This window comes from Solea senegalensis, linkage group LG7 (genome assembly GCF_019176455.1).
Source record: "Solea senegalensis isolate Sse05_10M linkage group LG7, IFAPA_SoseM_1, whole genome shotgun sequence".
NCBI lineage: Eukaryota > Metazoa > Chordata > Actinopteri > Pleuronectiformes > Soleidae > Solea > Solea senegalensis.
In genome coordinates this window covers 9,080,755-9,096,953 of record NC_058027.1, presented here as the reverse complement: position 1 = coordinate 9,096,953, position 16,199 = coordinate 9,080,755, and the positions used below count along the sequence as shown (strand labels likewise).

Genomic DNA, 16,199 nt, shown 5'->3' with positions numbered 1-16,199 from the left:
ACAAGATGTCTACGTCAAGTCTTCAAAGGAAACCTCCGAATTCTTGGACACTTGGACATGTACGTATTTCCTTTTCACAATTCTTTCACAGTTAAGGCCAACATGTTTTTTTTTTAATTGCATCACTTGTATGTATAGTGCCTTGAGCGAAAGAAGGAGAAAGAAAGCTACAAGGAGAGAGTGTGTGGGTTCTTTCTGGGTACTCCAGCTACCTCTCAGTCCAAAAACATGCAGAGGTTAATTGACCACAGGTGTGGAGTAGGAGTGAATGGGTGTTTGTGTCTGTATGTTGTCCCTGCAATGGACTAGTGACTTGTCCAGGGTGCAGCCTTTTGCCCTATGGTAGACAATGAATGAATGAACACTGCAGTCGAGTTTGTTCATCTGCCTAACATAAAACCACAGACATTTGCGGTGGCCTGGGTTCGCTTCCACCCTCAGTACTTTGCTGTGTGTCTTCCCCGCTTTCACACTTCACTGTCAGGTCCAACAAGAGCAAAAATAATAATAATAATAAAAAAAAGCGCCTAAACTTACTTAACATTGTTAATATGAGCTTTTTGGGAATTGCAAAATAATAGATTTTTTAAACATGTGATAAAAATGCAATATTCACAATGAACTATTGAACTTATTCGATTAATCAGTATTGCAAAAAACATGAATTACTTTACAGCCATACTGCATACATATTCATTTTATTATAGTGATATTTGCTTACAGTTGTAGATGCCAGACATGTCACATGCAGTATGGTGTCAAATAAGTAAAGTTCTAGATTCTAGATCTTACTTGGCAGTAGAACCAAGGACCATAGTATATGTGTGTTCATGTAACTGCACATAAACATAGACTGAAATAATAATACATTTTATTTGTTTTTATTATCCCTCATCAAGCAAACTTTGAAATGTGTCCATCTGTCCACTGATTGACATTTTTAGTTCTTGAAACAAATTGACAAATATTTAGCATAAAAGTCCACTTTGACACTGAAGCTAAAAGTGCTTTATAAATCACACTATATTCTTCTGAAATTTCTGTAAATGAGACATATACACAGCAATTTGATATAAGAGACAAACAAAGATTTTGACTGCATCACATTTGCATCACACCACTCCCTGTGTTTGCCAGGTCACCACAGGGAGGAGCCTTATTAGTAGAGTAGCAATAGTAATGTAATGTCTATGTTTTGGATCCTATGATGAGATAAGAGGAGGTGTTTGCTTCCCGCACATCAACTGCTTCTCACTTCAACACCTTTTCTTCTTTGCAGCTATAGCGGTTCAAAAAGAGCACACGTAATAATGTTGCAAAACCAATGTTGGTAATAAAAATAAAAATTACAAGACTAAATAAATTTACACGTGAAATATTTCAATTTGGAGTTAAAATTTAGAGAACAGTGCTGCGGAGGGATGACGGTAGCTCAGAGAGTCGTTGTGGATTCGATTCCCTGCTCAGCTAGTCTACATGCCAATGTGTCCTTGGGCAAGACACTTAACTCACGTTGCTCCTGATGGCTGCTTGTGAATGGGTATAAAAATGTGGTCATCAAGACTAGAAAAAAGTGATCTATAAATACAGACCATTTACCATATAGACCATTTACCATATGTATATATATATATATATATATATATATATATATATATACATATATATGTGTAATGCATGTGTTATGCTCTTCATTGTGAGGGTAATTAGCCCTTGGATGATTGGCATCTCAATTAATGGTGATTGCCTATGATTACTTCCCAAAGATTCAAATATTCAAACCTGCATTATTTTCTCCACAGCAAATTTAACTGTGCTCACAGTTAGCTTACATTTATAAATGTAAGCTTTGCCTCTTGCTCAATTATCTGCACACAAAGAAACAAATTGTAAAGCGACAGCTCTCGACTCTTTGGTGCTTTCAATTTAATAAAAAATGTAATAATGTTAACACATGCTGTAATAGGACTGACAGCCGCACCTTTCATGTTTGGAGCTTATGTTACCAATGAGGTACACACTTATGTTTAATCTAGCATGTAAACTATGGCAAACTATGACAACACGCTGTGAATGGCTGACCTGTGAGTGCTGTGCCCCATGAGAGGTGGTTGATCACTTCTTTAAAATGAGACTGCAGAGACAGAAGTGTTAATAACACAGGAGAGAAATGAGGGATGAAAAGAGATGATGAATGAGGGGAGGATAGTTAGGGCAGAGAGGATAGGGAGAAAGAAAGGGGAAGAGAGGGAAAATGGAGGAGGGGATGAGAGGATGGAGGGGATGGGTTGGGAGGAGGTGTGTCGAGAAGAATTAGCTGTCCTTTTCTACAGCTCTCCTGGGATCCTCAGTTGCTACAGTGTCCAATTTAAACACAGGGCTTTAGAGATACAGTGTGTGTGTGTGTGTGTGAGAGTGTGAGTGTACATACTTGTGTGTATGTGAGAGAAAGAGAAGAACAGTTACTAAGCTCTCAGATCGACCTGTGATCTTTTCTCTGATGTCACTTCTGAAACTAGGGGAAAAAAAAACATCTGCTCCATATGCCAGTGTTAATTGAGAGTGGCATCCGAATATGCAGGACACACGAGAGGTCAAGTGAGGTCCTTGGGTCTTACCTGTCTCACAGCGGTGTCCTGTAAATCCTGAGGGACAGACACATGTGTTTGGAGACACACAGGTTCCTCCACTCCTGCATCCTTCTTCACAAAAGGCTAGAAAAAAGAATGATAAATGTGTCAGTGCAGTTTGCCTAATATAATAGCAGCAGCAGTACAAATGTGTCTCTAATTCCTGGAGTTTAAATGTTTCCTCCTGACTATCATTAAAAGTAGTATAATGGTTTTGTCAAGAAATACTTTTTTGTCATTCAAGACAGCAACTTGACCAAATATATCACAAGACATGAACTTGATCCTCCTGTGCATCAGAAAAGGTCTCTTTTCAGCTCACATTGGGCGACAGTAGCTCAGTGATAGAGCGAGTTGTCTTTCAACTTGCAGGTTGTGGGTTTGATTCCTGGCTCCACTACATGCCGATGTGTCCTTGGTCAATGTATGGGTATGAAACAGGAGTGATAGATTTGAATAGATGTGCAGTATGGGAGTGTGAGTGAATGGCAAAACAGTGTAAAGCAGCTTTGAGTGGTCATCAAGACTAGACAAAATGCTATATAAATACAAATCATTTACATCAACCTTTTTAAACACTGCATTAATAATTATTTTAGCTATGATATGAGAGTGGACTATAATTGATATTAGTTTACTGTGACCCATATATTCATGTTCACCGTGTTTCTGCTCTCTGTGTTTCAAGCTTTTATTTTTGCCTTTTTGTTAGTTTGTTTTATTGAAGATACTTGTTAATTTTTGCAGCCTGCATTTGGGTCCCGCATTTTTACTTTGTGACAGAATAAACTGATATTTCCTAAAAGCCAGAACAAATGGATATTAAAAATCAGAACTAATAACAGATTGAACGAAATGTAGAATTAAAATCCACATCCACATGATTGCCACATGCGTGGGTTCCACAGATTAGTGCAACATCTTGGATGTGAAAATAAGTCAGCTTTGTGCTGACAGTATTCTTTTATGTACTACTGAAAGAATGAAATACCAATTTAGTGTTATAAACTAGCTGAAACAGAAACACTACACAATGCAGCAGGGACAATATTATTACCTGTTGTGTGTTAGCAGTGTTGTCAATGTTGAGTAACATGTAAAACATCTGTACTGTGACTTTATTTTTTAAACTATGGGATTCAAGGTGTTTGTGTTTGGAATCATCGATGACAATTGACATTTAGTCATCCACTGCTTCTAAAACACACATTACCAACACCTGGTGGTGCTGGTTGGCAAATGCTGGGACATGATCTTATTGTGGATACCCAGGATCCAATAATGCATTTTGAATATCATGTCTATAATATCATGCTAGCATGCATGCTAGTCAATATGCCATGTATGAGGCAAATCTGCACACAACTAACATACACCAGTGCTTACAGAATGAAGGGTCAGTATCAAGGACACCCCATTCTATCATCATGTCCATGTCCATGCATCCAGGAATGCATGACATTTCCATTCTCTATACCACCAAATCTGTCTCCTCCCTACAGCATCCTCACTGAGCTTTAGGACTCTCTTACGTGGTATCATTGGGAACATCCCTTTGACATTTTTTGTGGGATTCATATCTGCAGGAGACTATGTTTATCACACCAAAATTAATCAACATTTGTTTGGTAACATCCTAAATTGTGGCCTTACAGGGATAAACATAGTCAGCAACAATAGAAAGAAGCAGTTTTGTCCATCGGCAACATAAAAACACATTTATTTTGCCTCAGTTACAGGCATAAGGAAATTCATCATATTTTGCCTACAGCTAAGTCTCACTTGTATGGGAAGATTAAGGCTAAATCCATACTAAAAAGACATTTTCAGATGTATGACTTATATGAATATATACGACTTGACCCTTCAGGTGTATACCTGAAGTGCTGGTGTAAACAGGAGCTGATTATCTCCTTGCTGTTTCAGAAAGAAACCACCTAAAAATAACAATGTTGAAAATGCAGAGCAGGGATTTCTTTTATTAGATCAATGGAGAGGTGAAACTGTAACTGAAACAGAGAGCAATTTGGATATTTTAGATTTGGAGAGTTGTGGTCTATTACAACCAGTGAGGAAGTGAATGCCATAGTGTCATTGTTTCCAAAGATCTCTTTTTTTCCATATCCAATCTAAGGTCAACAGTTTGAATGTCAACTCATTTAGAATACATTTGATTAGAATGTTGCTGTTGAACAGTGCTTATATGTCAGCTGTCTGATTAGCAGCTGTTTGACAGTTCAAATGGCTGTGAGTTTGAGTCATCATGTGGGTGAGCATGTCTCACTGCCTTTTGCTGGATGCAGGCTGGCAGTGCAAATACAGTACCTATGATTTGTTCTGTGAGCGCACAGGGTGTGGTGCATCAAAATGGCTGGGACAAACACACAAAAGAGAAGCTGCAGATTGAGAATATATGTGGAGAGTCAGAGAGAAAGAGTAGTTGCTTGGTGCTTAAAGAGCAGATAATTAGACCAAAAAGAGGGCAAACTTAATTGAGTAAGTTCATTAAAAACAAATGACTTTCGTATTTCTAAGCTTAATTAATAACATAATTTGAAAGATGAGCCTGAATGAGCTGAAAAATATAGTCACATACAATGGATGTACGAGTATATAATCATTGTCCGTGTAATGTATGTGCAGCAGCTTGTCTCCCTTTACTTTATGACTCCAAAGGAACATCATTTATTTGTGTAAATTATCATGCTGGCATTTGGAGAAAAAAAAAAGTGCTAAATATACAAATGAATGCATGTGTAATGAATAAGCAGAGTCCAACGCCAAAGGCTATTAGAGCTATTCATTTGACTGGTTCCACTATTTAAGAAATTCTATCAGGCCCTCATTTGGAGCCTGATTGCCTCTGTACTAATAAACCTCACATTTAAAAATTAATTACACTTATACTGACTCAATCTATCTCCAGCTGTAATTATCATTTCACCACCATCAGCATAACACTGCCTGTCTGTAGAACTAATCACGTCCAAAGATGAGGGGAATTGACTGGAAGTGGGTGTGTGTTTTTTAAGACTCACATTTTTCAGTCAAAGCTGCTGACAATAACTCTCTTTCCAAAAAACAACCTATAATTCGAGTTGGACAGTTTATATACAGACCAGAGATTTCTCTATGATTTTCACACAGCGTCTAAAAAAATTAATGAGATATCTTCACCTTAAAGAAAACACCAGATGAAAGAAAACAAAATATAAATGTAAACAATGTATATATAAAAAGTGAGATGGTTCTTACATGTTCTTTTACAAAGCACTTGTTGTTGCTGTGCCATAAATGGAAAATGGGATATGGGATAAAGTACTTATGACTTATACTCATAATTATACAATTTATGACATTTGAACAAAATGTGTTGTGTGTGTGTAGGATCAGACACTCTACCAACAGATGTACCATCAAAGGTTTAATCCAGATCTTATCCAGACTACAGATTTGGCATTCATTTAAATGTAACATGTCTAACAAGTTCAGGTGTGTATATCTCAGTGACATCTTAACAGTTCAGGATACATTTTGTCAAAATTGTGTAAGATGGTACTAGCTATAAGCAGGTAAATACATTCTATACAGAACCAGTCGATCACAATGTAAACATGTAGGTGCAGTTATTTAAAACGTAGATGTTTAAGCCTAGATGAGGTCTGTAATCTCTGAGTGGTCTTGTTGTTATTATTATTGTTGTTATCAGTCATTAATTAATTAATTGTCTACCACTCTGCATGTGTTTATATAGTTATAATTTTTGAAATTGTTTTGCTAGATGTTTGGTGGATGTACCAAACACTGTGTGCTCTCTGATCGATTGGATGAGGTGTGAGCTGCATTGCTGTTGCAGTGTCTTCTACTGAGGCTGTACAATCTGTTTGTTTTCCTCTTTTGACACCAAAACCATGTTTGCCAGGGTTACTATGTGGACCATCACGCTCCATTGTTCCTGAAAATAAATAAACTTTTTTAAAATCATCACTGAGCAATGCACACCACTTCACCTTCACTAATTGTGTGCCTTTCATCAACTCCTACTGTACATTCACTACATTTTTCCATTACACTTCTATGGCTCCTTCCTCCACATTACATTACTTGAAGCCCTAGTTCATTCTAGGTCCTCCAGTTACACTATCCCACCATTTAACTGAGCCTGTTGCTGACTCGTGGCTTCTTGAGACATGCTCATACCCATAGATTTGCTATTTGAGTTTCCCATTACGGGCCTAGATTGCTTTCCAGTGGGTGGTGAGAATGAAATCATTCCATTTTGTGCTGTGGCTAACAGCCACATTCACGGTCATGAGGCATCCTAAGATCCATCACAGAATTAATTTCAGCAGCACTGCAAAAAAAAGACAATGGATATTTCATAAATTCAAGTGGAGAAAAAAAGAGCTTGGTAAATCTATGATAGAACATAACTAATAATCAGTATCTTAAAGAATACAGCACAACTCACATGCTGCTTTAAGACACTGTTAGTGATCTCATCACTAAGCAGAAGTTTAAAGTAATTAAAAAAGCATGTTTCCCATATATTTAGTCTTGGACCTAGGACTGAAGTTGTCACTCCTAGACCCAATTCGTGTCTCACCCATGATAGCACAAACATTACATTTGTGTCACAGGCGTCACTTTCTGTGAAAAATAAATACCCAACAGAGGTATTTATGAGAATCTTTGAGGATTCTGAAAATGCATCGAGAACAGTGATGTCTGACTGTGTTTATCAAACACAGAGGGTATTTATCTCCAAAGAAAATCAGATGTTTGCCACGTGAGTGAAAAACAACATTAATAGATGATAGGAAAAACGCTAGGTCACTCACAGTGACAAAAAAAAATCACCTCAGAGCCTTTGTGTCTCTTGAATAAGAGTCAATCTCAGGAGTAATTAAAAGTTTTCCTGGGTGTCAGCTCAGTCACGATCGTACATCTTAGGTGCACAGGTTTTGACATCGGTGCCATTTAGTCAACACAGGAATCATCTGTGCTTCTTTCACAAGCATTGTTCCAGGACTGGCATACAGGCTTCTGTTGTAACCAGATTGTAGGTGACGCAAAGTCAACCCTCTCATGAAGAAGTTCCCGTTTACTTTTTTATTAGCTGAGTCAGATACTTCAAAGTTTTGAAAACTGTAAATACAGTATTGAATCCACTCGTCACAAATGCAATCTCACAGTGGGTCTGTTTTGTCTTCCTAACAAAACTAATGAGAATGCAAAAATGTTACACAAATCTACACAAATTTCATATGTCAAATATGAGTTAGTTTTTTTATAATAAATACATTGATATCCTTTAAATAGACCGCCAACAATTGCTTTGTCTTACTTAATGACAATAAAAAAATCTTGATTCTTATTCAGATTCAGGGAAAGGCAGTGCAATAAGGTGTTATTTTCATCATTCATTCATTCTGTTTTTGGACCATTTGCTGTAGACCAGAGAGATGGTCTGTACTGTTCTTGCATTCATTAAATTCTAAATGTTTCTTTCTAATATCTTTCTAATATTAGGAGGGAGAGAATGTACAATAAAAAAGGGTTAGGAACATATAGGCTAAAATCCTGTTTCCTCTTTATTTCTTCATCATACACCCCCTCCCGTCCATGTCTCTCTGCAGTGTGTAATCTCTGCATAGCTTCTCTACTGATAAATGTACAACAGCAGGCTTAAACACAGTTACAAGTCCATTGTTAGCTTGTACAAAAGAGCTGAAAAGACCTGATACTCACTCAGGAAAGAATGAGACCCCATTTACTCATACAAATCAGTCTCACTGGTAATGTATCACAGTTGAGGCAGTTCACCCTTGGCTGTACTCTCTGTTCAGCATTTACTGAACATCACAGATAATGACTGCACTTACAAGACAATAAGGACTCATGCCAGACAGTCAGCATGGATTAAAGATACATTAAGCAAGATTTTTATTGCCATAATGTATCTGCAGAGGGTTGAAAGGGTGGTTGATCAATACTGCTGACACGCCAATTAATTCCACCAGGTGCTTTCGGAGATTTCTTGCCCTTGGATGCTGCTCCACATATTTCAAACGGCTCAAGAATGAAAGGTGGGAGTGCTGCAATTGAGCGAGCAAAGGGAGAGATACATTTTACATTTCAAGGTAAAACCTAAAAATAAACAACTCAAGGGATAATTATCCCAATACATTACGATCTTCACATTATTCTCCATTATGATGTTTTTACTTGGCCATTTGTAGTAGTGTTATAAACTGTTAGTCAATTATACTTAACACTGCATGTGAGAGTCTGGGAAACCTGTGACCACCATAAAATGAAATGAATTGCACTAATACAACACTGTGATGTAATTTTGCAGAATTCATTGTCAGCCAAATTTCACTCAAAGCTGCTGTACACTACAGTTTTGCCATTCAACCACTTTCATACAATGCATTTATGTGCAGTGAATCAGCACAGCAGTCAGGAGCAACATGGGGTAAAGCGTCTTGCCTGTAGCATGTAGATTAGTGGAGCCGGGAATCAAACCCACAACCTTTGCATTGAAAGACAACTCATTCTACCACTGAGCTACTGTTGCCCCATATAATATAAATGATTGTCCATAGACCCTCTGGTAAAGCTCAGTAGGAATGTCTCCTGAAATGACATTTTACAGCAGCAGGCAAAAGCAACTATGATCGCCATGGTTACATGTACAAATGCACAGTTTGTATTATTGAATAGTAATTTATAATAAAATAAGTATCCTATGTTACAGTTATGTTTGTGTTTGGACAATTGTGCAACCCTCCCTCCTCCTGTCGTTGGGGCAAAATGTGTCACTCTGTCACCTGACTTTCTCCTTTGCTCCTTCCATGTGGACAGTGAAGGTCACCTGACAATAAAGCAGAACTATGAGCTGTAAAGTTGTAATAACCTGCTTGGACAGACGACCACTGGAGGTTTTTTTTTATTATTATTATTCCTTTTTTGGCTGTTCCCCAAAGTCATCTTTGAACCAGGCCTGCCAGTGAACTACACTGACCATCATTCATTGGCCCTATAGCTATAGTGTGCAGAGAGGCAGTTTGAAATGCTGCCTCCATTACCAGATGGCAGCTGAAGACTGAGCTAACACTGAGGTGCCATTACTTTCTATCAGACAGAGAGACTGACAAACATGAGCAAACTGACAGCCTGATTTCCTTTTCTTTTCTTTTCTTTTCTTTTCTTTTCTTTTCTTTTCTTTTCTGCCCACATTTTCTGGATATAGAAAAGCTGTCAATATTTAAATGGCTCTATGTGAACATTGCTCGCACTTTCATTTTTTTCCCCAGCCATTGCATTTTAGACCATAAAATAATATTTTCATTTATATTAATATTTATTTTATTGTGCAATCAGTAACGAGATAGCTGCTTAATGCCACTTTAAAATCAGACGATCACTTATTTCTTAAAAGCATTTCACAAGTAAACTTGTGAAGTAAACACTTCACATGAACTAAAAGTAATAGAGGGTTTGGCACTGGAGCCTGTGGTGTCATTGTTTTTTTTTTCGGAGCCTAAACGTAAAAACACATAATTAGCACAGGTGTGACAAATTAGTCAACATAATTAGTGAGACACTAACAAACAAAATGCTTACTCGAGAATGAGGTGCCAGGAGAAAACAACTTCAGATTTGTCTTCACACTTATGAATCTAAGAATTGTCTCAATAATGAGGATAATGAGTTGTTCTTAGTTGTATTCATGAGTTAAAACATACTGTGTTTAACAATAATGCAATTACCACATGGCAATGAGCAGATGTCTAGGCTAATAATATAGATCATGTCAGGGTTAGTCTTTATCTTCTTAAGGACTGCAGCCCCAGGCTTCACCTTACCTTAGTGTCCAGACAGGAAGAATAACATCCTAATCAAAAGCCCTAAGACCTCTCAGGTCAACCACCCACGAGAGAAAACATTTGTTCAGTATAATGTCGTGCACAGTATTACAGGCAAAAAGGATGTATTGAATTAGGTTAATGTTTACTGCCCTGTTTAATGGCATGTCCAGACACAGTGAACATCTCCAATCATAAAACCGACTGTACAATAATAAAGCAAAAAGAGAGGGAATATAAGACTTTGGGTACCGCTGTGATTGAATTTCAATGTTCTGAGAGCCATCAATTTGCCAAAAAAAGCTGACATGTCACACATTTTTTGTTTATGTTTTTGTTTTGTTTTGTTGTTGTAGTATATACATGACTGGTTGAGGTTGATGGTCGTACACTCGGAGTCTGGTTCTGTCAGTGATTTCTTCCGGTTAAAAGGAATTTTTTTCTCTCCACTGTTGCCTAGTGCTTGCTCTTACCTTACTATGTAAAGTGCTTTGAGATAATGTATGTTAGCGCTATACAATTTTTTTTCATTGTATTGAATCATTGAATAGCGGTCATATTGTAAAGGATCTAACTGGGAATAATAATACACACATTGTCATTGATTCTTTGAGCTGACACGTTAATTCAAAGTTATATCCTTGCCAAATGTGGATGCTAAGTGTGTTTATAATGTCTTTTTTCAGAAATTGAAAGTTTAAGTACTATAGAAATAAAATGGAAGAACATACAGATCAGTGAGTTTATAAAAGGTACATCTTTTTTTACGGGTTTATGCATGTTTATGTACAAATAAATGTTTGACTAATATGTGAATCAAAAATAAATAATGTAATGTCAATTCATCTTGTTCAACTAATTGGTGTATGGTTACAGTAAATGGCAGTTCCTGGCTGTATCACAGTGATTTTTATCTGTTTTGATGTGTTTTTATCTGGATTTGTGGGGTATATGGTCCATCAAAGCAGAGATGGGGTTGAGGGGACGCCCTTGGCATGTGATGTGAGGAGCTTTATAACATAGTGCCGAGCAGGACAAATGACTCCAGCTATCTAAATCCATTACATACACACAGGTAGGCAGCTGACAACAGTGTTTTCTCCAACCTCTGCTGTTTCACTGATAAGATGAGGTTTACTGCTGAGAGATGAGATGCAGTTCTGGAATTACCCATGACCCACCCATGCTATTGGAATCTGGGGTGGGATATGCATCACTTTGAGCCATGGTGTGAATCAGATGATATGAGGATGATTTGCTTTCTGCATCAGACTGGTATTTTATTTCTTCTTTGGTTTTCTATTAATATCAAGGACAAAAATACTAGCCATTCACTTGAAATGGCTGTATTTGCTTCTTTGACCTTTGGTCTTGCCTTTTAGGGTTTGGGTCAGCATTGGGTTTAGGTTAATTTAAGGGTTAGGGTTAGGCATTTATTTTGGCATTTTAGTTAATGTTAGGGTATGGCTAAGGGCTAGAAAAAGCATGATGTAAATGAATGCCCTCACTAAGATAGCTGTACAAATGTGTGTTTGTGTGTGTCCAAATTCCCTGCTTGGCAGAGACATTGTGCTAATTAGATGAAGAAAACTGGATATCAGATTCTAATTAACACAAACACGAAAAAACGTGTGCACAGACACTGCCCGGCCAGACTCGCATACACACAAACACAAACACAGACACAGAGATTAGAGTTGCTTGCCATTATTTGCACTACAGAGGCTAATTCATTCTCTCTCTCTCTCTCTCTCTCTCTCTCTCACACGCACACACACACACACACACTCGTGTATATCTGAGTCATTGACCTTTGATTCTTGCGCAACACGACAATAAAAACAGTAACAACAGTTCTCAATTGCCAGATATTCGTTAAGTTCAATTAATAAAATAACACATGATCAGTGTAGGGCTGGCATCATTGATTACCTCCTTTCTTAGAGCTGCAAAGTATTATCTGTCATATTATTTCAATCAGTGATTATTGCAGTCACAGTAACTGCCTGAATATTGAATACAAACTGCTTGCTTAAATGTAAATGTGAGACCATTACCATGACATACAAACTAGTGACAGACCCCTTTGAACCATTTGACCTTCATTTGGTCAAACAAATATTTAGGATTAAGTTAAAATGACTTAATTATTCATACTGCTTGTAAGACACCATTCACTGGTGTACAGACAACAACCACTGGATTTGTTTAATACAAAATAAAGTGTAACTGTGACAGTTCTTTTGTACTGTATTTTGTGGATGTTTATTTCTGATGGATATCACAGATAAATTATGATTTATACCTCAGATTTATCTAAATTGTGATTCAGAATGATTTTTCTTTTGCCTTTCTTTAATTCAATTCTTTAGCCCAGACATCACAGCTTAAGTCTTAAATAGTGTTGCACTTAAGTATATAGTGGCCGTTTCTTAACAGTTAAGTCCACGTTCTTAATTTTGTATAGTCAAGCAACAGTGAAATAAATACAATAGTTGTTTTAATGATTACTAAAAGAGAAGCTTTTAGTAAGAGAAGTATTAAGTATTAAAAATGTGGTCTAAGACTTTAGCATATTACTGTATTGGATTATTCAGTACTCTTGCCTTTGCAGCAAGAAGATCTGGGTTCCAGTGCCGGTTGGAACAAGGGCCTTTCTGTATGGAGTTTGCATGTTCTCCCCGTGTGTGTAGGTATTCTCCAGGTTCTACGGCTTCCTCCCACAGTCCAAAAATATGCAATATGGAGATTAGGTAAATTAGTCACTCTAAATTGACCGTAGGGTGTGAGTGAGAGAGTGAATGGGTGTTTTTCTATATACAGTATGTGACCCTGCAATGGACTATCAAACTGTCCCCACCTATCGCCCGGTGTCAGCTGAAATTGGCACAGCACCCCCCACAGGAGTACCAAATTCTCTACCGCTCTACCATGAATGGACGGATTATTCAGTTGAGTAAAGCTGGAAGAAGGCATCTGGAGAAGTTACACAAATTCAGGTTATAAATGTATGTGGGGCTACACTTACATGAAGTATACATACAGTATTATGGTGAACTACATAACTTCACTTTAATTACTTTGGCTGTACCTGAAGAGTTCTAAAGCAAGAAAATAAATGGTTTATTTTTGGAATTAATGAATGGTTTTCTTTGTGTGTGTCAAACACATTTTGTGTTACAGCACATGCTGATATCACCAGTACCTATATCTGCAAACTTAAGTAAGTAAACCAAAGGTGAGAATTACAGCATTGTGCGATTTTACAAATGTGATTTCAAACTATATATTATAGCTACAAAACTACCTCATTGTGTTATGATGTATGTTTTCAACACCATCATGTTGCTTGTGTTTCTCTGCTATTCATCATTTTCCAGATATAAAATCTATGACCTCATGGAGTGGATCTACACAAAATTCAGAGTTGCTTGAAAGAACATTTTATTTCTTTCAAAATAAGAAAAAAAAAATTGAAATCATTTTTTGACTAACTGGTGCAAATCCTTTTTTTCTGAACCCACAAAAAAACATCCTCTAAGTCTGTGGAGAAGGCCATTACAGATAATGTGCTCCCGCAGGACTCTTATCAGAGGCTTAGTGGTAAAACCAACATGAAAGTGCTTTAATTGGCAGTTAGTCTAATAGCCACTAACTGCAGCTTCCAGCAATGATGAAATGGGGGAAAATTTCTTTTCACAAATTCAGGTCTTCATCTCTTTTAAAATGTACTCTCATTGCTTTTCACTTCAGCTGGCCTAAAGAAATCTTTCAAATTAAGAAACATGCCTACACTACAGCCTAATCTTGTCTCCACAAACAACAGTCTGCTGCCACCTCAATTGGGCACTACTAAATGTATAGCAACAGGTAACATCAGATGTTAGAAGTGATATCACTTTTTTTTTTTCTTTTAATTCTACATACTTTATTAATCCCCTTAGGGAAATTATTCTCTGCATTTTTACCCATCCTAGAATTAGGAGCAGTGGGCTTCCACACTGAGTAGTGCCCGGGGAGCAATGGGGGTTGGGTCCCTTGCTCAGGGGTACCCCAGCCCTTTTGACCTGGTGGGGACTTGAACCGGCGACCCGATGTTTTTTAAGTGTTTTATTATTATCAGGTCAAATATGCTTTTCTTGTTCGTCCTGTAGAAACACCACTCATACAGAGAGGCTGTGAGTGAAAAGAAAAATGTAAACAGTAAAACCACAAAACAGTGATCCCAGCATGTTCTTCCGCACTGGAATCTGCTGGTCCCTTCTGGGAAGCTGTCAAGCCATAAAACACAAACTGGACATGGTCACACTGTTTCCTCACTTGCTCTCCTCAAGGACTCAGAAAACCCACATGTAATATTATCAGCAGTAGCTGCACAAGAGCTGTGTGTAGGTCTTTTGAGACAAGTATAAATCGCACATCTGACTCAAATATCAGGTCTGTCATGGCAAGTCTTCAGACACACCCAAGATGCATGAAGTCTTAAGAGAAATAACATTTCACAGGTTTTTAAATTTGCCTTCAAAAGCTGTGTCAGCAATGTTTTCACACACATAGTTGCAGAGACCATACCTTTCCACAGCATAGGCCCAATCATTCAATAAAAGACAATTATAATCTACAACTTCATTTATACTAGTAATAATAACACATATTTACAGAAAGTACAACACCTAGTTTGCTCTAAAATATGTACTGTTGTATTTATGTTTCATTTCTAAAAGTATGCTAGAATGCAATCAAAAATCAGCTTTTTATCACAGATCATCTGACACAATTTTCTTCTCATACGTTCCTGTAGCGGCACACCACATTAAAACTAATGGAAGGGTTAGGGTTCCAGGGAAGCTCAGTGTCTCTGAGAGTCAATGGAGCAGTGGACAGGTGCGGATGCTGGGCTGATCCATGATGATTGGAGTAACTGTCTGAAAGGCAGAACCAGTTTTTGATTGACAGCATTGGAGAAACATACAAGAGACCACAGCCTTTTCTGTCTCAGTCCCATGTGGAGTGAAGTCTAGAAACAAATATCAGCCGGTTTACTACAATTATTGTAATTTATTGACCTTATAAATTTTATTGAGATAATGTATGTTATGAATACAATTTAATTTAACTGTATTTAATTGAACCCAGTCAGAACAAGGGCCTTTACATGTTCTCCCTGTGTGTGTGTGTCTCTGGGTTCTCTGGTTTCCTCCCACAATCCAAAAAACATGCAGATTTGGAGATTAGGCAAATTGGACACACTGACCATAGGTGTGAGTGTGAGAGTGAATGAATATGTGGACCTGTGATGGACTGGTAACCTGTCCACCCACCAAAGTAAAAGATGAATGCATGATTTGAGTTTAACAGATTTGTTTTGAAGTCAAGTTCAGGAGTCTCAGTAAAATCATATCCTTATGGTTACTTCAGTGAATGTCTTTAGTTTAGTTTCACTATTGCAGCAACAATTAAGACAAGAGTATTATTATTTAGTATTATTATTATTATTATTATTATCATTAGTATTATTATTATTTTCCACCCTGCTTGTGCTGCAAAGCATCACTGACAAGCAACTTCACACTGAACAAAGGGTATCCTTTTCATGGACTTAGTAAGTGTAGCACAGACACAAGAAGTTGATTGACAAAAAAATAAACAAACAAACAAACATGAAAGCATGCTAGTTCTGCCTGCTGTGGATAAA

General features: G+C 37.4%; 1 protein-coding gene across 1 annotated transcript in view; it reads right to left on the bottom strand.

Moving 5' to 3' along the window:
• LOC122772172 (protein kinase C-binding protein NELL1-like) overlaps positions 1-16,199 on the bottom strand; it is a 232,010-nt gene that overhangs the window by 23,357 nt on the left and 192,454 nt on the right. The window contains exon 15 of the mRNA XM_044029913.1: positions 2,619-2,714. Coding sequence (XP_043885848.1) covers positions 2,619-2,714 — 96 coding nt within the window. The remainder of the gene's footprint in view (positions 1-2,618; positions 2,715-16,199) is intronic.